The 24,909-nt window shown below is 38.5% G+C and overlaps 2 protein-coding genes across 3 annotated transcripts in view; both read left to right on the top strand.

Annotated features, from left to right (window-relative positions):
• grin3ba (glutamate receptor, ionotropic, N-methyl-D-aspartate 3Ba) overlaps positions 1–3,251 on the top strand; it is a 50,952-nt gene extending 47,701 nt beyond the window's left edge. The window contains exons 9-10 of the mRNA XM_039678219.2: positions 85–155; positions 867–3,251. Of these exons, the coding sequence (XP_039534153.2) occupies positions 85–155; positions 867–1,398 (603 nt within the window). The 3' untranslated portion in view covers positions 1,399–3,251. The remainder of the gene's footprint in view (positions 1–84; positions 156–866) is intronic.
• A 3,908-nt stretch (positions 3,252–7,159) lies between these two features.
• On the top strand, positions 7,160–24,576 carry plppr3a (phospholipid phosphatase related 3a). 2 transcript variants are annotated; one of them, XM_089131288.1, is made up of 10 exons: positions 7,160–7,252; positions 8,058–8,200; positions 9,784–9,851; positions 15,294–15,397; positions 17,349–17,534; positions 17,763–17,892; positions 18,646–18,841; positions 19,846–19,903; positions 20,718–20,891; positions 22,496–24,576. In XM_089131288.1, exons 2-10 carry the CDS (start codon positions 8,058–8,060, stop codon positions 23,807–23,809), a joined length of 2,373 nt encoding a protein of 790 aa, XP_088987414.1. In that variant the 5' UTR covers positions 7,160–7,252; the 3' UTR covers positions 23,810–24,576. The 2 variants fall into 2 exon arrangements, with proteins under 2 accessions (XP_088987414.1, XP_088987415.1); XM_089131289.1 differs by lacking the exon at positions 7,160–7,252 and adding an exon at positions 11,914–12,869 and having other exon boundaries at positions 8,158–8,200.
• The last annotated feature ends 333 nt before the right edge of the window (positions 24,577–24,909 follow it).

Genomic DNA, 24,909 nt, shown 5'->3' with positions numbered 1-24,909 from the left:
GCACAAGCATATTGTATTTGATTATATACAGACAGTATATACTTCATTGAGTATTGTTCAGTGGCCTTTTTGTTATTTGTACAGAAAATCCACCGTGCATTGAATATGGGTTGTGATGAAGAGAGGAAATCAGAGGTTGAGAGCAGTGGCAGATGGTAAGTTATGATTATTGCGTAACAAAATAAAGTAATTCTCCTCATTGAAGTCTACACCAGTACTATTACCAGTACTCAAATTACAGCAATGTATTATATGGCTCGCTGGAATTCTGGAATGGGCCAATTATGATTGGTTAGTTAAAGGTAAAATATTTTGTATAATGACCACTAAACTGTATAATTGTTCATTGCTCCAGGCAACCAATTTCCAGCATATGTAGCTGTGCTACTTACAGTATGTCTCTCAGATCATTCAATGGACTTTTTCTAATTACATTATAAAATAATTGTATTCAAATCAATGTTTCATGACCATTTATATATTTATTTATTTGGTAAGAAGCCGTTGAATAATGTACAGTTAGGCAGTCATAATAGGTTACCTAATCGCCCTTAATTTTGCAGTAATGGCCAGTTGACTGCACATTATCATTTGCATACTGTGTATAAGAAAATAGTAGTGCCTTTGAGCTTTGAACTAATGTGTGCAATTAGTGTAATTTATGTTACAAAAATACCCACAAAACAGATACTAGAAAACAAAGGACAAAAATCAATATTCGCCTCTCCAGTAAAAGCGACTGGATACTGTTTCATTAATGGCATATTGAAGAGGCTCCGTGTTTCCATTGATTGTGGGGAGTCTGTTTGTGATGTGCTGTGTCTCTGCATCTTGTAAAACTGATTGGCGCTGTGTTTTCCTCTCAGTCCCACCTTGTGCTTGTCAGAGAACTGTAATCTCCACCGCCTGCCATCCTCCACTTCTTCTCCTCCGCCCTCCAACTCCTCCACTTCCCCTTCCACTTCTACAACCAAGTGGAACAATCAGAGTGTCAAGGCTGGTCGAGAGGCCAAAGAACATAACAAGCATGTCCACTTTAACCTGGAGACTCTCAACAGCTACCAGCTCCAAGCTCCACCCCCTGGGCCAGAAAGGGGCCGTAGGGGGTTGGTGGGAAGCCCGCCTACCCAGTTGTGTTCCAATGGCGGACCCAACCTCAGTCTTAGCCTGGTGCTCTCCCCCCCGGCCTGCTCAGGACAGTCAACGCCGTGGGAAGAGGAGCTGCTGGAGCTGCACGGGAGGATCGAGGAGTTTCGCGGCCAACTCAGGGCCGCCCTTGCCAGGCGAGCCGAGCTCCAGCGGACCCTGGTCAGACAACGGCTCGGTCAATCCCAAACAAGCCCGGCATCTAATCCCACCACCAACACCCTGACCAAAGACATCAACAGGGGGAGGTGATGTACGCTATGTGTCCGGATACTCACAAAGGCAGTGGATATGAGGGGATAAGGGACGTCCTCTCATCTGAGAAGTCGTGCTGTGCAATGTTCTGCCTTCTCCTTTCTCAATGACTGCTGGAGTGCTGTCGTGATGGATGAAACACTCTGTGATGGAAATTTAGCTTGTAATCCTCCAGTTTGGCTGACTTCCAGCCTCAGAGAGAAAGCATTTATCTCTGTGTGTGTGTGTGTGCGTGTGTTTGTGTGTTTAAAGCCAGACCACTGGACAGAGAAAAGACATTTAATTCACCATTCGCTAGCCAAGGTGAATATTTGCACCCACAGACCTCCAGCATGAAAATAGATTCTTTTTGTAAATAATTCAATGGGATTATTTAGTGGGATAAGCAGCAATGGATCTCGTCTCAGTCTCGGACGGCAGGCCCATGGATCACCCACAGTCCGCTCAGTGACCGGCTGATGCTTATTGCACACAAAAATAACATCTCTAGTTCTGATCGGATTGGCAGGTGTTTAGCAACTTTTGGAAATAAAGGCACATAGATTTTTTTACAATCTGAGCTGTTCATGTTAAGAGTTGATACAATGAGGAAGAACTAATACCTAGATTTGACAAGGTTAATTACATCAGGGTTTGGCTTGAAGCAAATTAGCAAGTTAAAGCATCACAGTGCAGTTTTTTACCTCACCTGAATAGCTTCATTGCCCTCAGTTGCCTCTGAGCGGAAAAGGAAGTGTCGCGTGATATCAGGTCTCGCGATATAACAAATTGCTTTACGGGAGGAAAGATCTGCTAAAATAAACGTTAAACAGAAATAACCTGGTGCCCTATACATGCGGTGTTCGAGGCGTATACAATACAGACTGCCGACAGTACAATAGGGTGCAGCTCTTAAAGGGGCCACACCTTATTTCCACTCGTTACAGCTTCAATCCTACTGAACAGGTACTGGTATACAGGGGGAGAGGATCAGGCTTTGAGTGCAGATACATCTCTGCGTGAGTGCTATTTACGACAGTACAAGTACTCCACAGCGACTCTAGGGGTCACAGTTGGACAAAAACGGAAATCCTGCATAGTGCTGCTTTAACTATATATCCATGAGAAGAACTACATTCAGATGTGTTTTCTGAATTATGTTCACGATGGAACTTCAGACATCACATTTTGTGTTATTTTCAGGTGTTTTTGTGCCGCAATTGATGGAAATTTCATTTTATGGAGCACCACACATGACGAGCGTCAGAATAGCCATGAATTAACAATTCGTTCCCACAAATTATGATGCTTTATTTAGTTTCCATTCATCCGTTGCTACACTAAGTTAAATTGTGACCACGTTGTAAAAATGTGTTCTCTCGTTTCATAAAAACAGGCAAATGAATTATTACAACGTAGCTAAACAACTAATTAATAAATCATGGTCACAATATCTTGGGGTCTTTTCCCCTCTGTATGCAGTGAGCAGAGCCTCATACATGTTCAGTCTTTTATTATTATTATATTATCCATTTCAAATAATCCAAGCCCAAAGGGCACATATAAAACAAACGTGTCAATCAGTTGGCCTCTTCCTGTCTGAGTGGGCGGTTCTTGGCCAAAATAAGCTGCCAAGGACCAAACTTCCAATTTTGATTAAGCCACTTGTCTTGCTGTGGTGTATTTTTTTCCACTTATAATGTTTGAATAAATATATTGTTTGCTTGTGTGTTTTAATGCTGATAAAGTATGATTCTGTTTGAGATGTTTGTCACTGGCCTCTGATACATAATCTAAATGTTATAAAGTCTGAAAGTTACTGCATTTACTATTATTAATAAACACATTTTCATTTATGAGTGAAAGTTTCACTTTTAGCAATTATTTTGTTGAAAGTCCCTCAGCGTTGTGTTAAATTCTGCGCTAAGAATTTGGGGTGGTTATTATTTCTGCCAGAGATATGCGACTGTCGCTTTGGTTGATTCAATAGCAAATGCTTAAAATCAATGATTGCTAAACAATGTTAAACTAGATTAACAGCAGGGCTGCCTTTCCCAAAAGCATCTTAAGCTTAAATTTATTAAAGAGACATTGGCAACGTTTTTAGAGCAAACTGTCTGAGGGAGACTGTCAGGGGACTGAGGAGGACACTGTCAGATTGATAGACAATCAGCCTGTTTCCGTTGGGAGACAAATGAACAATAGCGTCATTATATTGAGTTGTTTCTATTTTTTTACATAGAGAGAGAGAGAACATGCTTGGCTGAGAAATAAATGTTTGATAAAATGGTGTTAACATTTATCTGTCTTTACTAGTATTGGAGCACAGTTTGTTTGAGGTTCGATTCTTTGTTTTAAGCAACGTAAAAAAAAACTTTGATATGGATAAATGGCAAAACGAGGAATAGCAGTCTTCAGAACACTTCAGAATCAGTTAATTATTAAGTTTAATTATTGTGTGCAATATGTACTTTACTAAAAACAACTTAAATACTTTTGAGACTTTGTGAGTACTCCTTTACATGGCAAAAAAAATATTATTTCATTTTCACCTTCGGTCTTTCTCAGTGAAAATTGTTTCAAAGTAATTTCAACATCATTTTTTTTTTTAGGGAATATTGACCCACCTTCAAAATCATATCCAGTCATTGTTGGAAAGGGTTAAGAATATGCTAAATAAATAGTTAATCAGGTAATGACACAGTAAGAATCAAGGGTATTTAAACTTTTGAACATGGACATTTTTATAAATCCAGCTATTTTTTGTCTTGACTATGTCATGATTTGGTCTAGTCTCTGTCACATTTTGGTTTGTTCATGCCATGTTCCGTGTCTGTCATGTGATTCCCTGTTTGTCATCTGATCTTGCCATGTACTTTTAAAACGAGTATTTATGTACTTTTACTTCAGTAAAAATTGGTCTTTACAACTTTTACTTGTAAGAGAGTAATATTTGACCAGCAGTATGGACTTTCACTCAAGTAAGGAAGGTGTGTACTTTGTCCACCTCTGGCTTCAAACCTAATTAAATACCCGGTCCATGCTCATCAAGTCCATCAGGCTTATTTACAACTACAGGTATGGTTGGAAGTTGGAAGTAAACTCTTTTCCCAGGAGTTGTGTTGTGTACCCTTGATGAATTCTAGATCTGATATAGGGCAATTTGTTCAGCAGAGTGATGTAATCTTCATTATGATTGCATCATCCATGTCTTCTAGGAATAACATGATGCAACAGATTGCATCATTTATTGTTTTGTTTGAAAAGCAAGTACTATCTAATTACTGTCTGTTTCATCTTCTCCCAACTTACAGGCAGAAATTTGAATCTGCCAAGCCTGGAGTAAGGACTATAAAAAGATGGACCAACGAAGCAGATGGGAATGCAGAAGACAAGGAAAGCACCAGGCCCAGATGGTGTTTCACCAGCCTGTCTAAAAACCTGTGTCTCTGTCCCCCTCCCCCCAAAAAGCAGAACCTAATGACTACAGACTACAGTTAAGTCATTTGAGGGACTATTGTCTTACCCAAGGAACATCACAGGACCCTTGCTGGACCCAATGCAGTTGCATATTGAGCGAACAGGTCGGTGGATGATGCAATCAACATGGAACTGCATTATATCCTGCAACATCTAGACAAACCATGGAACTTATGTGAGGATCCTGTTTGAGGACTTCAGTTTGGTTTTCAATACCATATAGCACTAAATTAGCCCAGCTCTATCTGTCAATGGATCACCGGCAACAGCAAGTAAGAATAGGGAAATTCACATCTAACACCTGCACAAACAGCACTGGCGGCCCACAGGTGTTCTCTTCCCACTGCTTTTCTCCCTGTCCACAAACTGCACCGCCTTCTGTCAAACTCCCGAAGTTTGCAGATGACACTACAAGCATCAGGCTCATATACAATAGGGCGATGATGAACAGCTGTCTGTTTTGTTGTGGTGACGCCATTACAGAAAGAACAGAATTGTGCTAGTACACTACAGTTCCTGTGCTCTATAGGGACCTGAAGTGGAACAATCAGATTGACTCCATTGTGAAAAAGCACCAGCTGAGGAAGATCAACTTGCTGCAAGCGCTGTTGATGCAGTTCTACTCAGCCGTCATTCAGTCTGTCCTCTGCACTTCAATAAGTGTCTGGTTTGGCTCAGCTACAAAAGCAGACATCAGAAGACTACAGAGGACAGTTCAGACTGCTGAAAGGATTGTTGGTGCTCCTCTGCCCACCCTCCAAGAACTGTATACATACAGAGTGAGAAAAAAGGGCCCAGAAAATCACCCTGGATCCCTTACATCCAAGCCACCTTCTCTTTGAAATTTTGGTATCTAATCTCTCCATATACAGAATAGCCAGGCAAACGAAAAGTTTCTTCCCCCAGGCAATCTGCCTCAAGAACAGTTAAATGTCCTCCCCACTGCACAAAGATCAATATCACTTATCTATATGATAATACGAGCCCGTTCTCATCCTTTGGCGTCATATAGGTGGCTCCATATGACATTTCGTCGAAATACTACGCACATGGCACCCTTTAGCGTCAATATGAGACGCAGACCCTACCCCAGACCTAAACCTACCCATAACAGTGCGTGTTATATTGACGCTAAAGGGTACCATGTCAAGTCAAGTGAAATATATTTATATAGCGCTTTTCACAATACAGATTGTATCAAAGCTGCTTCACAGTATCAATCAAGACAACTTACAGTGTTTGTTTATTCATGAAAAAAAAAAGACAATCAAGTTTGGTAAAGCTGATCAATGGTATGATGGGTCATTTAGCTGATCAATGTAGAGCTGATCAATGGCATGTGTGTAGTATTTCGACGAAATGTCATGGGCGTCACCTATATGAATCCAAAGGATGAGAATGTGTTCGATAATACCCTACCTCTTCTTATTCCATTCCCTGTTAATTGTATTATAATCTGTTTATATATATATATATATATATATATATATATATACTGTTCACATCTTTATTTTCATTTTATTATCCATGTACTGGAAGCTTGTTCTGTCACCAAAACAAATTCCTTATCAAACATACTTGGCAATAAAGCTCTTTCTGACTCTGACTCTGTCCAAACCCAGACATAGATTTATTCATAGATCCAGTCAAAGATGTATTTGAGTAATTTCTGGTTTAAATTGAGAACCCTTCCCATTATTATTCACTTATCCTCCACCATTCCCAAGTATATATTGACCCAATACCATATCTTGAAAACTAGAGCAAATCAACCATTTTAAGCATAATCAGTGACCCAAAATTAGTCAAGTTTGACAACATTCAGAAGCATTTTGGCTGTGCAAGCTTGTCATTCTCTTGAGCATCATGCTTTAGCCCTTAGCTGTAGTGCCACCCTGCTGCTAAAGTTTACACAACATGACCTGAAATAGAGAGCGGCCATATGTCGATGATTCAAACCTCACAGCCTGACACCGAATGCTTTCTGGAGAAAAATCTGTCTGTAAAAAAAAACTGTAGTTGCTAGCTCAAAACTCAACATACCACTTTTAATAATATTAGTATGTAATAATACTAATACATTGCCTGGCCACTTCAAAACGATTGCTTTAAGTATGCAAGTGGGTGTGATTATTAAATAATTTAACTTGTGAATGTAAATATAGAATTTAAAATATGTGGTTTTTGTGATGTTTTGGGGTTAATTCATTCTTCCCTGTTGCCACTGGAGGGCACTCCAGGTTGCATGTTGTTTGGCTGATGATGCTAAAAGTAATAAAAGAAGATGCAGACGTTTAAACCAGTTTATTAGGTACAAGCATTTGCAAACCAAGCAGGAAGTCTGGTCCAGCTGAAGAGAGATGAGCATTGAGTTTTGATTATCTTTACAGTGGTATCTATTTTTAGTACTTTTATCACTTGCCACAAACCTAAGACGTAGCTTATATATCAGTTTAAATTATACAACATGTCTTAAAACCTAAACAGAACACAAAATAATTTAAATACACTGTGCACACAGTGCATTTGAATTACACTGGTCACTGACTGTCATCCTAGCTTCCAGTTATTTTTTCTTCTCAGAAAAATATATCCATAGGCCTACCTGTTATACGTGCAGCTTGTACTTTTAGTCCTACAGAACAATATCCAAAGAACAATGAGCTAACTAGTTAGAGCTTAGGCCGCTTATAGGCTATTTGTTTTCACTTTATTCTGATGGTCCCTTTAGCACACACTGCTGACTATAAGGAACGCTCACAGCCTACCTACATGCACATACTAACTCTCATTAGAGTGTTAGTAGAGTGTTGTTAGTAGACTTGTAAGGTTAGGGTTAGAGCAAATTCGCAAGCAGTTGCAAACAACCTGCCATCCTTAATGTTTATCAAACAACAAAAAGAAAGTCCTTCACTTATTATTTCATACAGTGGAGACTAGTGTTTATTTTGCATTTGATTACTTAATTACATTTCTGCAATTTCATGAATACTATTGTTAGGTAGACCTTTAACGTTAGGTAACATTTAATATTGCCTTGTCAGATTTACAAACACAGTTTGAAAGGAGACTGGCAAAACAGTGCTAAAGTATCTCAGGATCTCATCCTGCGAAAATGCCTCTGGATGTACACATCAGCACTGGGTTCTTCTGTCATCCAGAAACTGATTTTTCTTCTATACTGCTGCTATTCACAGATGACTTGCAGCTCTTTGTGTCGTTCTACCTGGACAACCCCACAGTGCACGGATCTCTGCGTACCTGGCAGACGTCTTAGACTGAGTGAAAAAACACCAACTTCAACTCAACCTAGCGGAAACAGAGCTTGTCATCTTCTCAGGTATAACCCATTGATTCAACGTCACAAAAAATAGACGTAAAGGTCACAGAGGAATGCTGTGAATACTTTTGTATGTGACTGACAGCTGCATTTAGTCTTACAATAATTTAAAAAACTACTATTTCACAGTGTCTTCACTGTGCTGCTTTACTGTGCATAAAAGAAGAGTATAGAGCTTTTTATGTAGACATATTACATGGAAATACTCAAAATTTTAAATGATTGATTTGAAGTGATAAAAAGTTAATTAGGTAAATTACAGTAGCATTCTTAATTCAAACGTGTAGCATTCACTCTATGGCATACAATATTAGTCATTTAACTGTGGCCCTTGTTTTCCTGTTTCCTTCCTTCTTATTTCACAAGGCTCTTTGACTGATTTTTATGATTCCAAAATAATGTTGCACTCTCACATTATATATTTTTTTCCAGAGTTTCTCTGGAAAAAAATATTAAATTATTATAATATTGGATATTATGATGGATGCAGCACATTGCATTTGGTTCTCCTCTGCTGTTAGAAGCAATGAATGTAAACATAATGGAATGTATGTTTTAATTTATCAGTCACATTGACTGAATTGTTGCCTCTAGAAAACAATTTAAATATAATTGCATCCCTTCCACATTAATCAAAAGGAAGACATCCAAGATGCCAAAACGAGTCTGGGTGAGACTAGCTGTGATGGCAACCTTCTGCCACAAGGGGTCTCAGTGCTGTTTTGCAGGAACGTGACACAAACTGTTCAGGTTTAGTCAAAATAGAGCTTGTGAATGAAAGTTTATTGCTTTTTCGTTTTTAGTGTTTCCCATATAGTATTTCTCTCACAGAAATAAGGATTCATAAGTAAAAAAAGCACACTTTTCTGGCAATTGATAAAATGGTACTATAATATTCCACAGATTTGTGCATGAAATGCAGTGGGTCTTCCTCAGCTCAAATCTCTCCATAATCTTATCAGCAATGATGCCATTATGATAACATGCATCCTCCAAAACTTATTCCAAATTCCAAAAGAATTTTGAAACGACAAATAAAACCTTGAATTAAACATGACATTTTTAACAGCCATGGAGCCGTATACTCATGGAAAGAAATGGGAATGTCAGTGGACATATACCTTGACGTATGAGCTAGTCCCTCACCACACATTTAAACGGCAGTTCTTATTTCTTTTATGGTTTGAAGTGAGACCTGGGCAAAAATCAATCATAATACAATCATGCAATGCGAGTCCATAATGATTATGAACCTGCGAGGACAAGAGCAGCATATTTGGACACAATAATTAGGTCAGTTGTCGTAATAACTGATCCCAAAAAGAATTCAAGTGAGATTAATACACGGATATCTTTTCAAGAGAGAAGCTCTTACGTTTGAATACTGTTACACTTGGAGAAGCCACAAGGTCTAGTACCTCATTCTCCATTTTGAGTCTGTAATGAGTGTGTATGAAATTGGTAAGAGCGTGAAACATGTTGTGAAGGCAGTCGAGCCACATAGGGTGTGCGACTAATTGGCCAGAGAGGACGTGAAGAGTGAGGCTGAATGGCTGACTGATGATTTTATTAACTCTCTGCAGCTGGGCCCGATCCTGTGGTATACGAGGACTGCCCAAGAGGCCTCATACAGTCTCCTGGGAAACTAACGGTAAGCCTATTGCTGCAGGAGACCCCCCCATTCTTCAAGTGAAGGGGGGGGGGGAATGGGGGAGGAGCTGTTTTTATTTTTTTGCCCCTAGCTTCAGTTCTCTGGTATGGCACATTTGGAGCAATGTGTGCTGAGATTTTTCAGGGGAGCTTTGCATTTCTATTTAGTGCCCATGTTCTTTGTCAGATAACATTGGTTTTAAGTTATTTTAAAAAAAACACCAGGGGGGCCTGGTAAACTACATTATGGGGATTAAATATCAAAAATCCTTGTCCTTGTGGAAACCAGCTTATAATGTTCTTTGAAAATGTAAAAATGTAGAAAGTTGTCAGTGATGGGTAAGATTAAGGGATAGAATATGCAGTTTGTATTGTATAAAAATCATAGTCCCAATGGAAAGTCCGAAATGCGTGTTACAGTCCGAAATGTCTACGTAACTGTCCAGAGATTGTAATAAGGAAAAAGACACATTGTTAGGCTGAAATTCTATATATATATATGAAGGTAATGAATGAGTAATGAAGGTATAGAATGCAAACTTTTAAGTAAGTTCAACAAATTATTGTATTGAACATTAAGTAAAGTTAACAAAAAAGTTCTTAGTAAGAACATTGTTAGATTTTACAGTGTTGCGAATATTCAAATTAATTAACCAATCAGTAATACCCTTGATCAGCTCTACCAAACGTGGATGTTTTTCCACTAAGAAAGGAACATTGTTATTATGTTTTGATTGATACTTTGAAGCTGCTTTGATGCAATAGGCCTATATTGTGAAAAGCGTTATATAAATATACTTGACTTGACTATTAGATAATTATTTATTTTTCAGAAGTGTATGAAACTAACAAAGGTTATTCATTATTTTGTATTCGATTTTTGCTGTTTACCATCTCAAACATCTTTATTTGTCTTTGATTCATAGACCTATTTTATTCAATACACTACAACCAAGCAGGACCTGAGCTCACAAACACTTGATATTTGTGTTTACTAATTGTATTTAAATAGCCTACATTCGTTAAATTCATATATATTTTTTCTATTTCTATTTCTGGACATAGATTAAAAGTTGTCTCAGAATATAAGTACTTAGGACTACACTTGGACTCAAACCTTACATTCAAAACCCACATAAAGAGGGTCTGTAATAAAGTAAAGTTCAGTTTGGTGAATTTCAGGTATATCAGGACCCTCCTATCAACTGAGGCAGCTAAGGTATACTTCCACTCATTAATTCTCTCCCACATAAACTACTGTTTGATAAGTTGGTCCAACGCACACGCTACAGCCTTAAAACCATTAAAGTCATTATACAAACAATCACTTAAAATTCTAGATAAAAAGTCATTTCGTCATCACCATTGCCATATCTTACAGAAGTATAAATTGCTTAGTTGGGATAATCTAATAAAATACAGAAATGTCTGCTTAGTTTATAAGATCATGCACTGCTTAGCTCCTCCTCCTTTATTTGGCCTTATCACTTTTAAATCAAATACAAACAGAGTTACAAGAGGTGCAGCTAGGAGAGACTGTATAATCCCACTTAAAAAAACTGCATTCAGTCAGGCTGTCTTTTCATTTACTGCTTCGCATGAATGGAACTCAATACCCCCACTAATTAGAGAGTCTACACCTTATTACTCATTTAAGATTAATGCTAAGAAATGGCTTATTGAAAATCAACACTGTCAACATTGATGTGGGTCCAATTCATCAACAATAATTGTATCGTTTATTAACATCTAATTATATTTTATATCTCATGTTTATTTGATTATTTGTGATTTTAACACAGTTTATTTTTTTTACTTTTTGTTTATTGTATATTGAACTGTATTGCATTGTTATTATTTATTATCTTAGGATGCCTAGTAACATCTGGCAAGGGGACTGCCGATGAAAACTAGCCTGTGGCTAACTCGGGTACACTTACATTTGTTGTGAATGTTGATTAGTGTACATTGTCCCTTTTCAAATAAACAAATAAATAAATATATTGAGCCATATTTACATTATATTCTGTCATATTTTAATTGTATGTTCCATTTCTCTAAAGATAAAGTGGGTCTGGAATTGGGGGATGTTGAACAAATGAACAAAAGAGAACAAAATTAATCCAAGACCAGAAACATTCATGGTCGCCCTATGATTCAAGCAAAATGCGAGATTCACTCATGCGAGGAGCGAGCGTGCGCTTGCCGATGACGCGCTGATGTTCTCACTGGAGGCGTGCGGCGCCATGTGCTGCTGCTCCGCTTGTGACGGGGAACATACCTAGACACAAAGGAGCGCATGGTCCAAATGCAGCCCCACCCCATACAAATAAACAAAGACCCCAAGCTTCACACCTGTCTAGCATGGGTCCACATAAGACATTTGCTTCGAGAAGAATACCTCAGTATCTAAAAGTACAGATAACGTCCAGCATGATAGATCAGTCGATGCACATGCACAAAGAGAGGAGCGCGCGCTGTAACCCTTGCGGTCATGTGAACAGAACTCACGTCGCGTCTTTATCTCTTCTTGCACATTACGGGTTGATGGCTGGAAATAAACGGGGGTTTAGATGCTCTCCGTGTGTTTGTGTTAAAAAGTGGACCGCCTCCTCCCTCATTTCTGTCCCCTCCCTCTAGAAACCCCCTTCCCAATAGCCTTTTGTGTTCACGGTGCCCTACACAGTCACTGCATTCCTGTTTCGATTACTATCCGCTCACCCGAGAGCTCTGTATTTGAGATCTTCATGAGAAAGTGGCCGAATCCCGAGGAAATTCATCATATCTACTTCTGGGACTTTGCTACGTTGAGGAAATATAAGTGGAGTGTCCAGTCCCATTCATACTTTTATCCGATCACTTACCTTCAGCGGACGGGGGGAAGTGAACAAAAAGATATATTATACAAGCGTGAAATGGATTAAGTCGCATTGAGGAAAGCTGGAGCACCACAGACGAACGAAGCGACGGCGAAGGGGTCGGAGGGAGTCGATGAATTTCCAACATCAAAGAGAAAGAGGTGAGATATCATCAGTCGGATGGTGACCGAGTCTGTTCCATCCTGGGAGCCCCTAATAGCAGACATGCTGAAAACTGAAATGTAGAATCAAGATTTTGAGCTGGTTCCTATTATTTCTTTTTATGAAATACTCATCAATTCTAAAAAAAAGTTCCGGGGCATTACGCTTGGTGCTTCAGAACGACATCTAGAATAATTCATGACACCATTTCAGGATATGAGAGAGGTGTTTGTGAGATGGTAACTGACCACGAGGACATTTTGAAATGCCAAATCTGAGAGAAAGGGGAAAAAAACACGAAAACGTAGCCTTGATAATTTATAGATATGCTTGGCTATTATAAAAGACAAATATAAGAATGTCCCGTGAAATGTTCTATTCAGCACAGACGACCCTCATATTCCCTTTTAATGTAGTCAGAGCAATTTCAGTACCCGTGTAGTGGACAGCGCTGCTGGTACAGTAGACCAGTGATTCAAGAAAGGGAATTGTGGGGGGCGGGTGAGTTCCCCCAAACCCAACACACACAATCACACACAACCACAAAAGGGGTCAAACAAAACAAAACAAAAAAATATGGGGCGGGGGAGGGGGACCCTAAAAACGATGTATTATTTGTATTAATATATGTACATTTAAAAGCATTTTGTAAACGTTTCAGTAACCAAAAAGTCAAGTAAGCAAAAGCATAAAAAAAAACTAAATAGACTCTCATGAACTGAAGTTCCCTGAGTAAGTAGGCTAGCCATGTCATAAGTTCGTCGCATACTGTTCGTACATCGACAAAGCATAAAGGCTAGTTCTCGCCAGGAACGACAACTGTAACAATAACGGCAACTAAATTTTTATAATCGTTCTAGTTGACAATTTTGAGTCCATACCACAAATAACGACAAGGACACATAAGGAACGATATTGCTGGAATAACTTTATTTTTTTCCAGCGGATGAAGGATAAAAATATTGTCAGCCAATCAGAATCCATTAAGCACTTACAGAAGAAAAAAATAAAAAGTTTATATTTTGTAACACATTTCTGAATCTATATAAAATGCAAAGTAACAAACACAAAATAAATAATTCAATAATGAAATAATAAAGTCATCCACATTTGATGGACTTGTTCAATGTTAGGCTATACGTTGTTACGGCAAACAAAAAGAAAAAAAGTATTAGCTATTTTAACCATACTACTGATTAAAAGGTTGGATTCCCAAGGCGAAACTGAGAAATTCTTGAATTAGGTTTTTGCTAATATTAGGCTACACAACACACTACTGTAATTGAAGTCCCTTCTTTCACTGCAGACATTTTGGGTTATCTTAGATCTTGGGCATGGGCCTTGTACAGACTCTCGTTCAGGTTCTCAAACATCTTTTTCCAGCGTCGAGTAAGGAACCACTAAAACGAGTTGAATAATCTCTCACCTTCTCTGCTATACGTATTTATTCAGTAGCAACTTCCCACCAGCTCAGACATATTGCTGAAGAGGCTCACAGACCGACTTGATTGCTGCTTTATTGCTAAGTTCTTTTTATTTGCCAGCCAATAGACTCCTTGACAGCACAGACTTGAGTCTGTTCATTCTCGGCCTTCTCCTTATCCCCCTCTCTCTTCAGAGACAAACAAAGTTGTGCAGGATAAATAGCCCCCTCTCCCATGAAAAGAGCCTTCTTTGTTTGTGCAGTGTGAGGCGAGGAAGCCGATGTGGCCACCATGTGTCACCCAACTTTCATTAGCTGTCTCCCTGGAGAGAGATGTGGCTATTGAAGCTATTGCAGGCTATGTCAATAGTGAATTCCACAAGGCAACTCCAATAAGGGAAGCCTAAGTCACTAATCAGTTGTCTGGGTAATATGCAGAACTGACCATTTATAGTTCTAATATTCACATCACTGTTTTAATATGATACTAGGCAGTACATCACAATATTGACTGGCCATGCAGTCTACCCCATCAAATATCACCACAATGCTGTAATATCATCCAAAACCGTTAATGTTGCACTTTGTGTTACACATGTTACCGTAAATGTTGCATGTCTTTTTTATTTTTACCTGCAAAGACCATGGATTTTATAACATGCATATGTGGTTGAGTCTGATATCACGCAAAAAATAAATCAGTTCTTCCTCCATGGAAGTTTCCTTCTATTTAAATAAATAACCATAATGACTCTTTAATCCGTGTAACACATTTACACTCTCTGATTGTGTCTACACATTCGCATTATATTTGCATGGTTAGCAAGCCTAGTGATCCAGTTTCCAGACTGATTTGAACACTTTCCAAGACCATATTAGGTTGAGCCCATTTAGGCTATTTAACACCTCAAGCATAGAGACACTTACTTATCTTTTCAACAATATGTATCTAAATATCATGTGTTTTATCTTATTGTGTCTTGACTGTATTCTCTTTTAGATTTTACTCGGCCAAGCCCCAAAATGATGTCTCCAAAAGACAAGCCCAAGAAGAAGCCTCCCAAAGACAGCATGACATTACTGCCTTGTTTCTATTTTGTGGAGGTATGTTCTCACTGTATTTCAGTTGTTGTGGTGAAGCTTTAACAATCTCTGCAAGCCTTCTTCATCCTGCCCTTGAACGGCTGAAAAAAAATTGCATGACATGTCACGCACCACTGACTTATCTTGTGCGGAGAGTCATCTACATAGAATGCCATTAACATGTCGCTTTGAGTTACAATATAATGATGTGATGAATCCTATGAACTTGTAAAATGAAATGTGCATCTTAGCGTTGTAATTTGACATTTGTGAAGATGACATATAATGACAAATGTGAAGTTGATATTTAACACCATAGATGACATTTATTTTAGTCATAAGCTGGATAATGTTAAACTAAGGCGATGTCAAGTACCTCTTTAACCAGGGTTAAGAGATTTGAACAGGATTTTAACAAGGATTACTTGGGCTTAAACTGCTTTATTCATTTTCAAGGAGATAATATTGATGTAAACATCTAAGAAAAATGATTATGAAACATGAAGAGAAAATGTAGTTACCTCTAGACTTATTATTTTTTGATCCTTATTTACTTGTTTGAATGTCATTACAGTGGATTAAAAATAATCAAACCAATATAAAAATATCGAACCAAGTGGTATCTGGAAACACATGATATCAGAGCTTTTCTTAGAACTAACATCACTCTTTTGCTATTTTGTAATTAATTTAAATAATTGGTTTCAAGTGTTCGTGGTTGTATGTCAGTTGCTCTCAGGTTCACACAGGTCTCCGAATTAGTATGAACTATCGATTTTACATATGACACCGAAGCTTCGAAGCATTTATGTATCGAGTATGCATTTCTTTTTTTCGTGAAGTTCCGTGCCGGATCGCATATTGTTTTCAGAGAAACATGTGATGAATGGAAATCGTACTCGGTTACTGATGTCACCAAGGGCCTCTCTCAATTGGCTGCTTCAGTTGCCGCAGGACAGCCAATAGGCACGCGAACCGCCTTGCCTTTTACATTAATTCAAAATTAAGGATTATTTTTGGCTTCAATATCTCGTGGATCTCATGCTTCACTTTGAGGCCACGACTCTAAAAGGGTTTTTGGAAGTTCAAGTCCATTTACAAAAATATTTTACACCCCAAAGCCTATATTTAATTATCATATATTAAAACAGTATAAAATTGGCTAAATATTTGCTGAAGTAGTGAACTTTATTATATAAAACAAAAGAATCTAACACAAAGATAATCCAAACTAGCGAATGCAACGTAGTGCATGAAACAACTCCAAACAATGAACTGACAGAACTGAGGGCATTGTATACACAGAAAACTAATATGCAACAGGTGTGTGTAATCAACAGGAAATTATGATAAACAAACAGATAGTGTTTGAAAACGAAAAATGGCACAGTCCAAAAGTGTTAAAATACTTTTGGCTTAAATTTGAAAGAAGATCTCCTGGGCCCGGTTTTTCAAAAGGTTTAATCTGGATAAAATTGATCCGGATTTAGTAATCCATTTTTTTTTTTTTTTGAAAAACCCATTTTTAAAATTTGATCCAATCCGTTATCCAAAATCCTAGAGGATTTACTTTTGAAAAACTGGGCCCTGGTTTTACAGACAAGGCTTAAACCTGGGCCCAGAATAAAATGCATGTTTGAGTTGAAAAGCAACTTGCACTGATGTATCTTTAAAAAGTGCTTTTGTTTTGTCTCAAGATGCACACTAATAATGTTTTTTTTAAGGCATATTTATAAAAGCTAGCTAAAGGTTTGATATTTTGTTATTTAAAGCCAAGAAGTTCATACATTTTTAAGCTTGGCTTAAATGTTGAAATGTTTCGGGGCGCCACTGTATGCCTAATATTGTTTGCATGAATAATTCATGAATGTGTCCATGCAGTAAATGTTGACTGATTCCTCTCTCCATAATCCTCTCCTGTGCCACCTTTCCCATAACCCACCTATTCTTTCTCTCTCTCTCTCTCTCTCAGCTGCCAATAGTGGCATCCTCCATGATCTCTCTTTACTTCTTGGAGCTGACAGACATATTGCAGCCAGCCAAAGTTGGGTTCCGTTGCCATGACCGCACACTGAGCATGCCCTATGTGGAAACGGGAGACGAGCTCATCCCTTTGCTCATGCTGCTCAGCCTGGCCTTTGCTGGCCCTGCAGCGTCTGTGAGTGTTCATACTCTATTCATAAACAGCTTAACCTATTTATCCCAGTGTAGCTTCTGTGAAAATGATACAAAATCCTGTTACTCTATTCATTGATGCAATGTGGACAGTAACAGTGAATTGCACGTGTTTTTTGCATCTTGTGTAAAGCATAATTAAGTACTTGACAGATTGGATTTCTTATGATGCTTCAGGCAGCTCTCAATCTTCTATGCATTTTTGGCTTAGATCATGCTGGGCGAAGCTTTGATGTACTGCATGCAGTCCAAACTGAAGATTCGCTCTGGTTCAGAAGGGAGTATCAATGCAGGAGGCTGCAACTTCAACTCCTTCTTACGCAGAACTGTGCGCTTTGTGGGTATGTTAAGAGAGACCTCAAGTCTTAAAAATGGCAAACTATATAAATATAAATAATAATAAAAATAATGATTTAAAAGTTTGGGGTCTGTAATATTTTTAATATTTGTAAAGTTAAAAAAATATGTCTTAAACAAAACCTGCATTTATTTGATAAATAAATACAGTAACAAACAGTTATATTGTGAAATAGTTTTACAATTTTTTATAACTGTTTTCTATTTTAATATATTTTAACTAATTTATGGCAAAGCTGAGTTTTCAGCATCATTAGTCTTCAGTGCCACATGATCCTTCAGAATTATGCTGATTTGGTTTGCTGCCCGGGGGATGGCTCCAAGCTCGGAATTTGTCCCAAACTTCCTCCTCCTTGACTGGGAAAGAAACCAGCCAAGAAAAAAATATCCTGATTGTATATTGTATCCATCAACATTATGTAAAGTGTCCTGGGGTTCTTGAAAGGCGCTTTATAAATAAAACATATTATTATTATTATTATTATTATTATTAATAAGAGTAAGGTGATGGCAAACTAGGTCTCTTATTCTTAGTTTTGATACTTGGGACCTCCTCTGACTTTTAACATTTATTATTCATACACAACTCGACCGCATTCAGTCATTTTTACAGGTTTGTCTATTTTGGTAGAAGCATATGGTCGAGTGTTGGTCATGTAAGACTCACACAGACAAACAAAAACAAGCCTGGTTCGGTTCAGACGGTTCCACACTGACAGTTTCTCGTCCCCTCACAGGTGTTCATGTGTTTGGGCTGTGCGCCACTGCATTGGTGACTGACGTTATCCAGCTGGCTACTGGCTATCATACTCCCTTCTTCCTAACTGTGTGCAAACCCAACTACACACTGCCGGGCGTGGCCTGTGATAAAAACCCCTACATAACCCAGGACATCTGCTCAGGCCGGGACCAGTATGCCATCCTGTCAGCAAGGTGAATACACATAAACAACACACTCTTAGAAGAAAAGGTTCTATATAGAACCTTAAAAGGTTCTATTAGCGCTAAGTATTTGGAACCCCTAAAAGGTTCTATACAGAACCCTTTTTAAGGGTTCAATAATAAATACCCCTTTAGGGCTCTTTGTAACCAGGAAAAAGGTTCATGCATGTGAATGATCACAAAATTCAAGATATGGGGGTTAGAAAATGTATATATTTATATCATTTTATGTAGTTAATCAATCTCGCACGAAGAGTGCCATTTCAGTGTTTCTCCTCCAAAAATCAGCAAGTTACTACAACAGTTTAATAAACAATCATTTAATTACAACTACAAAATGTTGCAGAATAATGTAATATATGAATGAATAATAGCCTATAAAGAACCTTTGTGCCAAAAGGGTTCTTTCTTGTCATTATAGAATATTTTTTTAGCATAAAAGGTTCTTTGGAGTAAAAAGAAGCCTATGCTTCATATATAGAACACCAATCAACCCTTTTTTTCTAAGAGTGTTGCTTTCACGTGACTGGGTAAATTCATGTTGTTGCTGCATTTAGGCTATTGCATGATTTTCGTATAACTGCTAAAAAAACACATTGCATTTAAATAAACAGCAATATCTATGCACTATTCGCCCCCTAGTGCTCTGGAATATTATTGTTATTGTTAAAAATATTGGTATTCTTTATGTTTATCTCATTTTTTTAGTTTTTTTATCCCATTGCAATGTTTTCCAACAAGGATTACAAATGGATTTGTTCTCAAATCCTTGTCAGGCGGCACATAGAAGATGGAAGCTATTGAACAGAAATGACATTGTGTTTTGCTCACTGAAGTGTGGTATATTCCTTCTGCATCTCTTTCTTTGCTCATTTACATTTCTTCCTCACATGCTAAAACTCTTGGCCGTGCTTTTTTTTTTTTTTTTTTTTTTGATTATTCATGTGATGCGCAACTGAATTCATATTTTCCTCTTTTTTTGTCTGTCTAATCAGGAAAACATTCCCCTCCCAGCACGCCACTCTGTCTGGGTTTGCAGCTGTCTACATCTCCGTAAGCATTTCTCTGTTCTTCTCTCAGGGCACTTTGATTTAAAAATTATGTGATGCAAAATACTTGTTATTTGGAACCCCATGCCACTGTGATTATTGAGCTGTCACTGTTATTAGAAGGATCCGGCATCAGCATTAAGCACCGTAGAACCGTGTCAACTGCTGAGTGACCTCTACTGATGAAGTGTAGAGTATATAGGCCACAGTCAGCTTGGTGTCTCCCAGCTGTAGAGCTTGATGCTCATTAGTCTTCTTTTGTTAGCTATGCCTCGTTGAACTCAATGTGGGATTCCAACTGTTAATGAAGTCATTCTCTCTGGACTGTGGAGGGAAACATTCAAGCTGCTATAACTACATTTGGAGTATTTTAGTTAATTCTAATTGGAAATTAGTGTTATCCTGTAGAATATAATTGGCTGATCATACTTTAAAAGCATGAAAACTGGTTGCTGTAAAAAAAACCTCAAGTAGAGTGGACTAGGAATTGCATGTCTTTTCCCATGGAAGGACAAGCGTATCTTCTTAAATACCAAACTATTTATGTAAAATTAAGTTGCTGCAAGTACATTTAACTTGTAAGTTCCATGATTAATGTATCACTAGTTTTACTTAATTATATTGAATTAGCTCTAAATTATATAAAAATATAATGTTATAACATTACTTAGGGTTTACAATGTAGCGTTAACTTGGAAGCATAGCGAAAAATCAAAAACAGTGTTAATTTGAGAAAGCTGTTTGGGGGTCATCATTTCATATTTTTGGTTTTACTAGAGCAGTTGTTATTGTTGTGACACTCGTGTTTCTCTACTCAGATGTACTTCAATGCCGCCATATCAGAGAGCACCAAGCTATTGAAGCCTGTGTTGGTGTTTTCATTTGCCATAGCAGCAGCCCTGGCAAGTCTGACCCAAATCACCCAGTATCGAAGCCACCCGATTGATGTCTACGTGGGTTTTGTGATTGGGGCTGGCATCGCTGTTTATCTAGTGAGTCTTTAATTGTTTAGCAGTTTGCTTCTCTGAACATTTTTTTTTTTGCTTTGACAGCTTCAAATTTAGGTTAGCAGAGGATATCAAAACTTATTTATCTTCCTTCTTTCACTCTTGTCTAATCTTTTGACTGCAAGCTCTATATTTAGGATTTCTATTCTATCAGAGGAAGACAAATCCTTCAGAATTCATCAGGGACAATTTCACAGCTCCTTTTCACTCTCTCCATGTCATCTCTTTACTTTGTCTCTTTCCTCTTATATGCTTTTCTGTTATAATCTCCATAACCAGTGAAGTGGCTCGAAACAATTTCAGAGAGCATAATTTACATTAAATAGATAATAGGTAAAAGAAAAAAATTCAATAGCCAACAAATGACTTTAATGATTACTTCAATGTAAAAAGTAATTTAATGCTTTGGAGTACAGGAGAATATTGCAGAATAGCTTACTTCCCAGAGGAATTTGATATTTTCCAATAAGACAATGCTCCTGAAAATTGTATATGCCTATGCCTACATGAACCATTTACAGTTGGTTTTATGACTGCAAGTCAAATGCTATTGAATTTAGAAACGTGTGTACCAATTTCGTATGTAACTTTAGAGATGGTCCCTAAATGTCAGAATATTGAATAGTGTCAAGCCAACTTTATGCTATTATTTCACTGGGAATCGCTTAGCGTGAAACTTTGTATGCTACGTTCATAATCTGAGTCCAATTGCCTGTTCCTATATCTAGTTTAGCCTACACCCCCCTATACGTTGCGAGTTTGGTCTTTTATATCACTGTATAAGTCCATTAACCATTAAGACTCCTGACCTGAAAGATGAATGCCGCTGTCGAACATCACTCGTTCGAATCAGCTATCGCGTCTGCTTTAAGCGATTCAAATGTTTCCTTTTTGTTAAAAACCGAGCAAAGAACAACACTCGGAGATGTTTTTCCGCCGGCCGCCGTCTGTATACATCATCTCCTTCATCGCTCTGATTGGTTTTTGGTTTACCCGCGACATCCGTTGGTGACACCTCTCTGGAAATGATTTTATCTATGACGCTTTGCCAGACCATAACTCAGTTACAACTGAGAATGGTCTGGTTTTAACCAGGCTATTAGTGGTTGTGTTTTTTTTTAACAGAATTAATATTTTGGAAGTGAAATCTGGAAGGTGAATGGATTAGTCCAAGTCCATCAGGCTCATGTTTTCGCCTGGTCAGAGTCCAGATTTGGAATCTATAGTGAATAATTGGTCTCACATTAAACTCAAACAAACTGAGAGACATTTAGCACATTCAATTTGGCTAAAAGTAAATTAAAAGTTTAAATTAACTAAGACTAAAAATCTCTGAAAAGACTAAAACCAAACTAGTTGCAATGAAATTGAAATAAAATCTGCAAACAAAACAAATTCTAAGCCATGGACAGCCCTACTCTATAAAGGCAAAATATTACTTCAGCATTTCATTTTCAGGCGTTTCAGCAACAGGTCTTAGTCAATCCTGCTCTAACACACCTTCCTATTCTCAAGTAATCTTGAACACTCTGATTATGTAACTATGACTCTCATTAACCTTACAATAACAAGTGTGCCTCATATTCCAGGCTCTATATGCAGTTGGAAACTTTAAGTCACATGAAGAGTCCTCCCCTAGGCCATTAAAGCAACCCCATCCTCCACAAAAAGATCCTCTAAGAGAACTGACACAGCGTGGTCATGACTCCGTGTATCAAAAGGCCCATGCCTCTGAGAGCAACGATGAGCTATCAGCCCCGCCTCATGTGACTGGCCTGAACCGTAAGGTGCGTCGGGAGAAAGCCTCAATGGGCAGCCTGAAGAGAGCTAGTGCAGATGTCGAGCTCTTGGCTCCTCGCAGCCCGATGGGGAAGGAGACCATGGTGACCTTCAGTAACACACTGCCCCGTGCTAACACCAACGCTATGGAGGAGCCTGCTCAGCGTCACATGACCTTCCACGTACCGATGGACTCTCAGCGTTCTAAACAGCTGGTCTCCGAATGGAAGCAGAAATCAATGGAGATGCGCAGTCTCAGCCTTAGGGATGAGGAGGAGGAGGGAGCAACTGCAGAGGGAGTTGATGGAGTTGAGCAGGAAGCTTCAGAGGAGCTGGGCGTGCTGACCTCCCTTTATCCTACCGTGCAAGCCAACAGGGGAGCAACGACAGCAGCAGGTGGTGCCAGGGTGATCATACCTCAGAGGCCCGGTGCACCGCAGTTGGTTCATATCCCAGAAGAAGCCACCAGACCACCACCAGTGTCTCCTAAAAGCGTCACCACGAGGGCTAAATGGCTGTCCATGACAGAGAAAGGAGGTCCGGTACCAGCTGCCACGCCAGAACCCCCGCGGCTGCCCAACCAGCCAAGGGTTATGCAAGTCATTGCCATGTCTAAGCAACACGGTCCAGTTAGCATCACCACACCAAAGTCCTCTGAGACCGCCTCGTCCTGTGCCACCTCCAGCACTGGTTCAGAGTCTCCGTACTACCGCATACCATCGGAACCAGACAGAAGCAGCATTGTCACGGTAGACGCTCATGCTCCTCATCACCCAGTGGTCCGTCTGTCTTCAGGCAACGGGAACACCTGGGACTGGAGAAGCACCTCCAATGGTAGCACCGAGGTCCATGAGACTAGTCGGACACTGCCCAGGCAGGAATGTGTGCGTGATTATCGTCCCATGAAAACAGACTCCCTCTGTTCGTCTACCAACGAGCCTGACCCAGGGATCCTGCCTCCGCCACCTCATCCTGACTTACTCTTAGACAGCAGTCTCAGCCGAGATTCCTCACTTCATCGTAACTCCTCAATCTCAGCTAAAGACTGGGAGCCCGGACAGCCTCACCCAGAACCGGACCACTTCTTTAAGAACTTGCAAACAAACAGACAATTTAAAGACTGAAGAGGGTTGGGTTTTTTTTTTTTTGGGAGGACTCCAATGTGAATAATTGTGTTTTCAGTGGATAGTGAGAGAATACAGCCTTCTTGGTTATCTCACATTGAGCATCTGGGGTGGATTAGTGCAGTGGAGCAACAAGAGGATCACAAAGACTTGAGGGGGCATGCACAAACTGTGAGGACCCACAAACCTCAGAAAAATCTGTAATTAATACATGTATTAAGGGTTTATGGTCTTTTACATCTTTACAATTTTACAGTGCAGAAAATGTTTCATATTTCAAGATCCAGCTATATACCAAGACCAAACAACCAACCATATTTACATTTTTATTTGAGGTTTCATACACAATGATTTAAACTGGATTGTACAAGAGGAAATCATGTTACAGTTCTCTAATGACTAACTGAGGACAGATTTACCGTGGGGAAAATGGCTTTGCTGTGTATGGAATCCGTTTTAAGTAAGAACTTTCTTCTTTTTATACTAAAATATGAAGTAGCCTACTGTTCCTTGTTTGTGCGTGTTGCATGTGTTTATTTATGTGTCTTCTAGACCTTGGATGGACTGTTACATATCAGCAGGGATGGCCTCTTTCATTTTGCTGCCCACTGGTAAGGTTTTTGTAACAAACTTCGAAAATTTGAAAAATAAAATTGTAATAATACTATGTGCTTTCCGATCATTGTTTTGTCAATATCAACTGTATGAAAAGCAAGTGATTGTGTTTATTACTTTCTACACTTTCATAAATTTATATTCAAACAGTTTTGATGGATTATCATTTCACAGTAATAAATAATTTAGTTTTATAATTGTTTCAGATTCAGAATATAAACATCCCATGCACGTGTGCCTGCCGCTAACAATATAATCTGCATTAATATATTTTATATAATAGTTCAATAATGTTTAATTATTTATTTTTTTAGGGAAACACATACCGTAATTAACGTGTGTGAGTATATGAGCACATAAAAAAACAGCCAATATATCTTTAAAAAAAATAGGTCTGATGAGAATTAAAACACATTTTATGAGAAATTTTCATACACATCATGATTTTTATATTGTACAAACTGTATACTCTATAAACCCATAAA

The sequence above is a fragment of the Pimephales promelas genome, chromosome 5 (genome assembly GCF_988280905.1).
Source record: "Pimephales promelas chromosome 5, fPimPro1.hap1.1, whole genome shotgun sequence".
NCBI lineage: Eukaryota > Metazoa > Chordata > Actinopteri > Cypriniformes > Leuciscidae > Pimephales > Pimephales promelas.
This window is presented reverse-complemented; position numbering and strand designations above follow the sequence as displayed.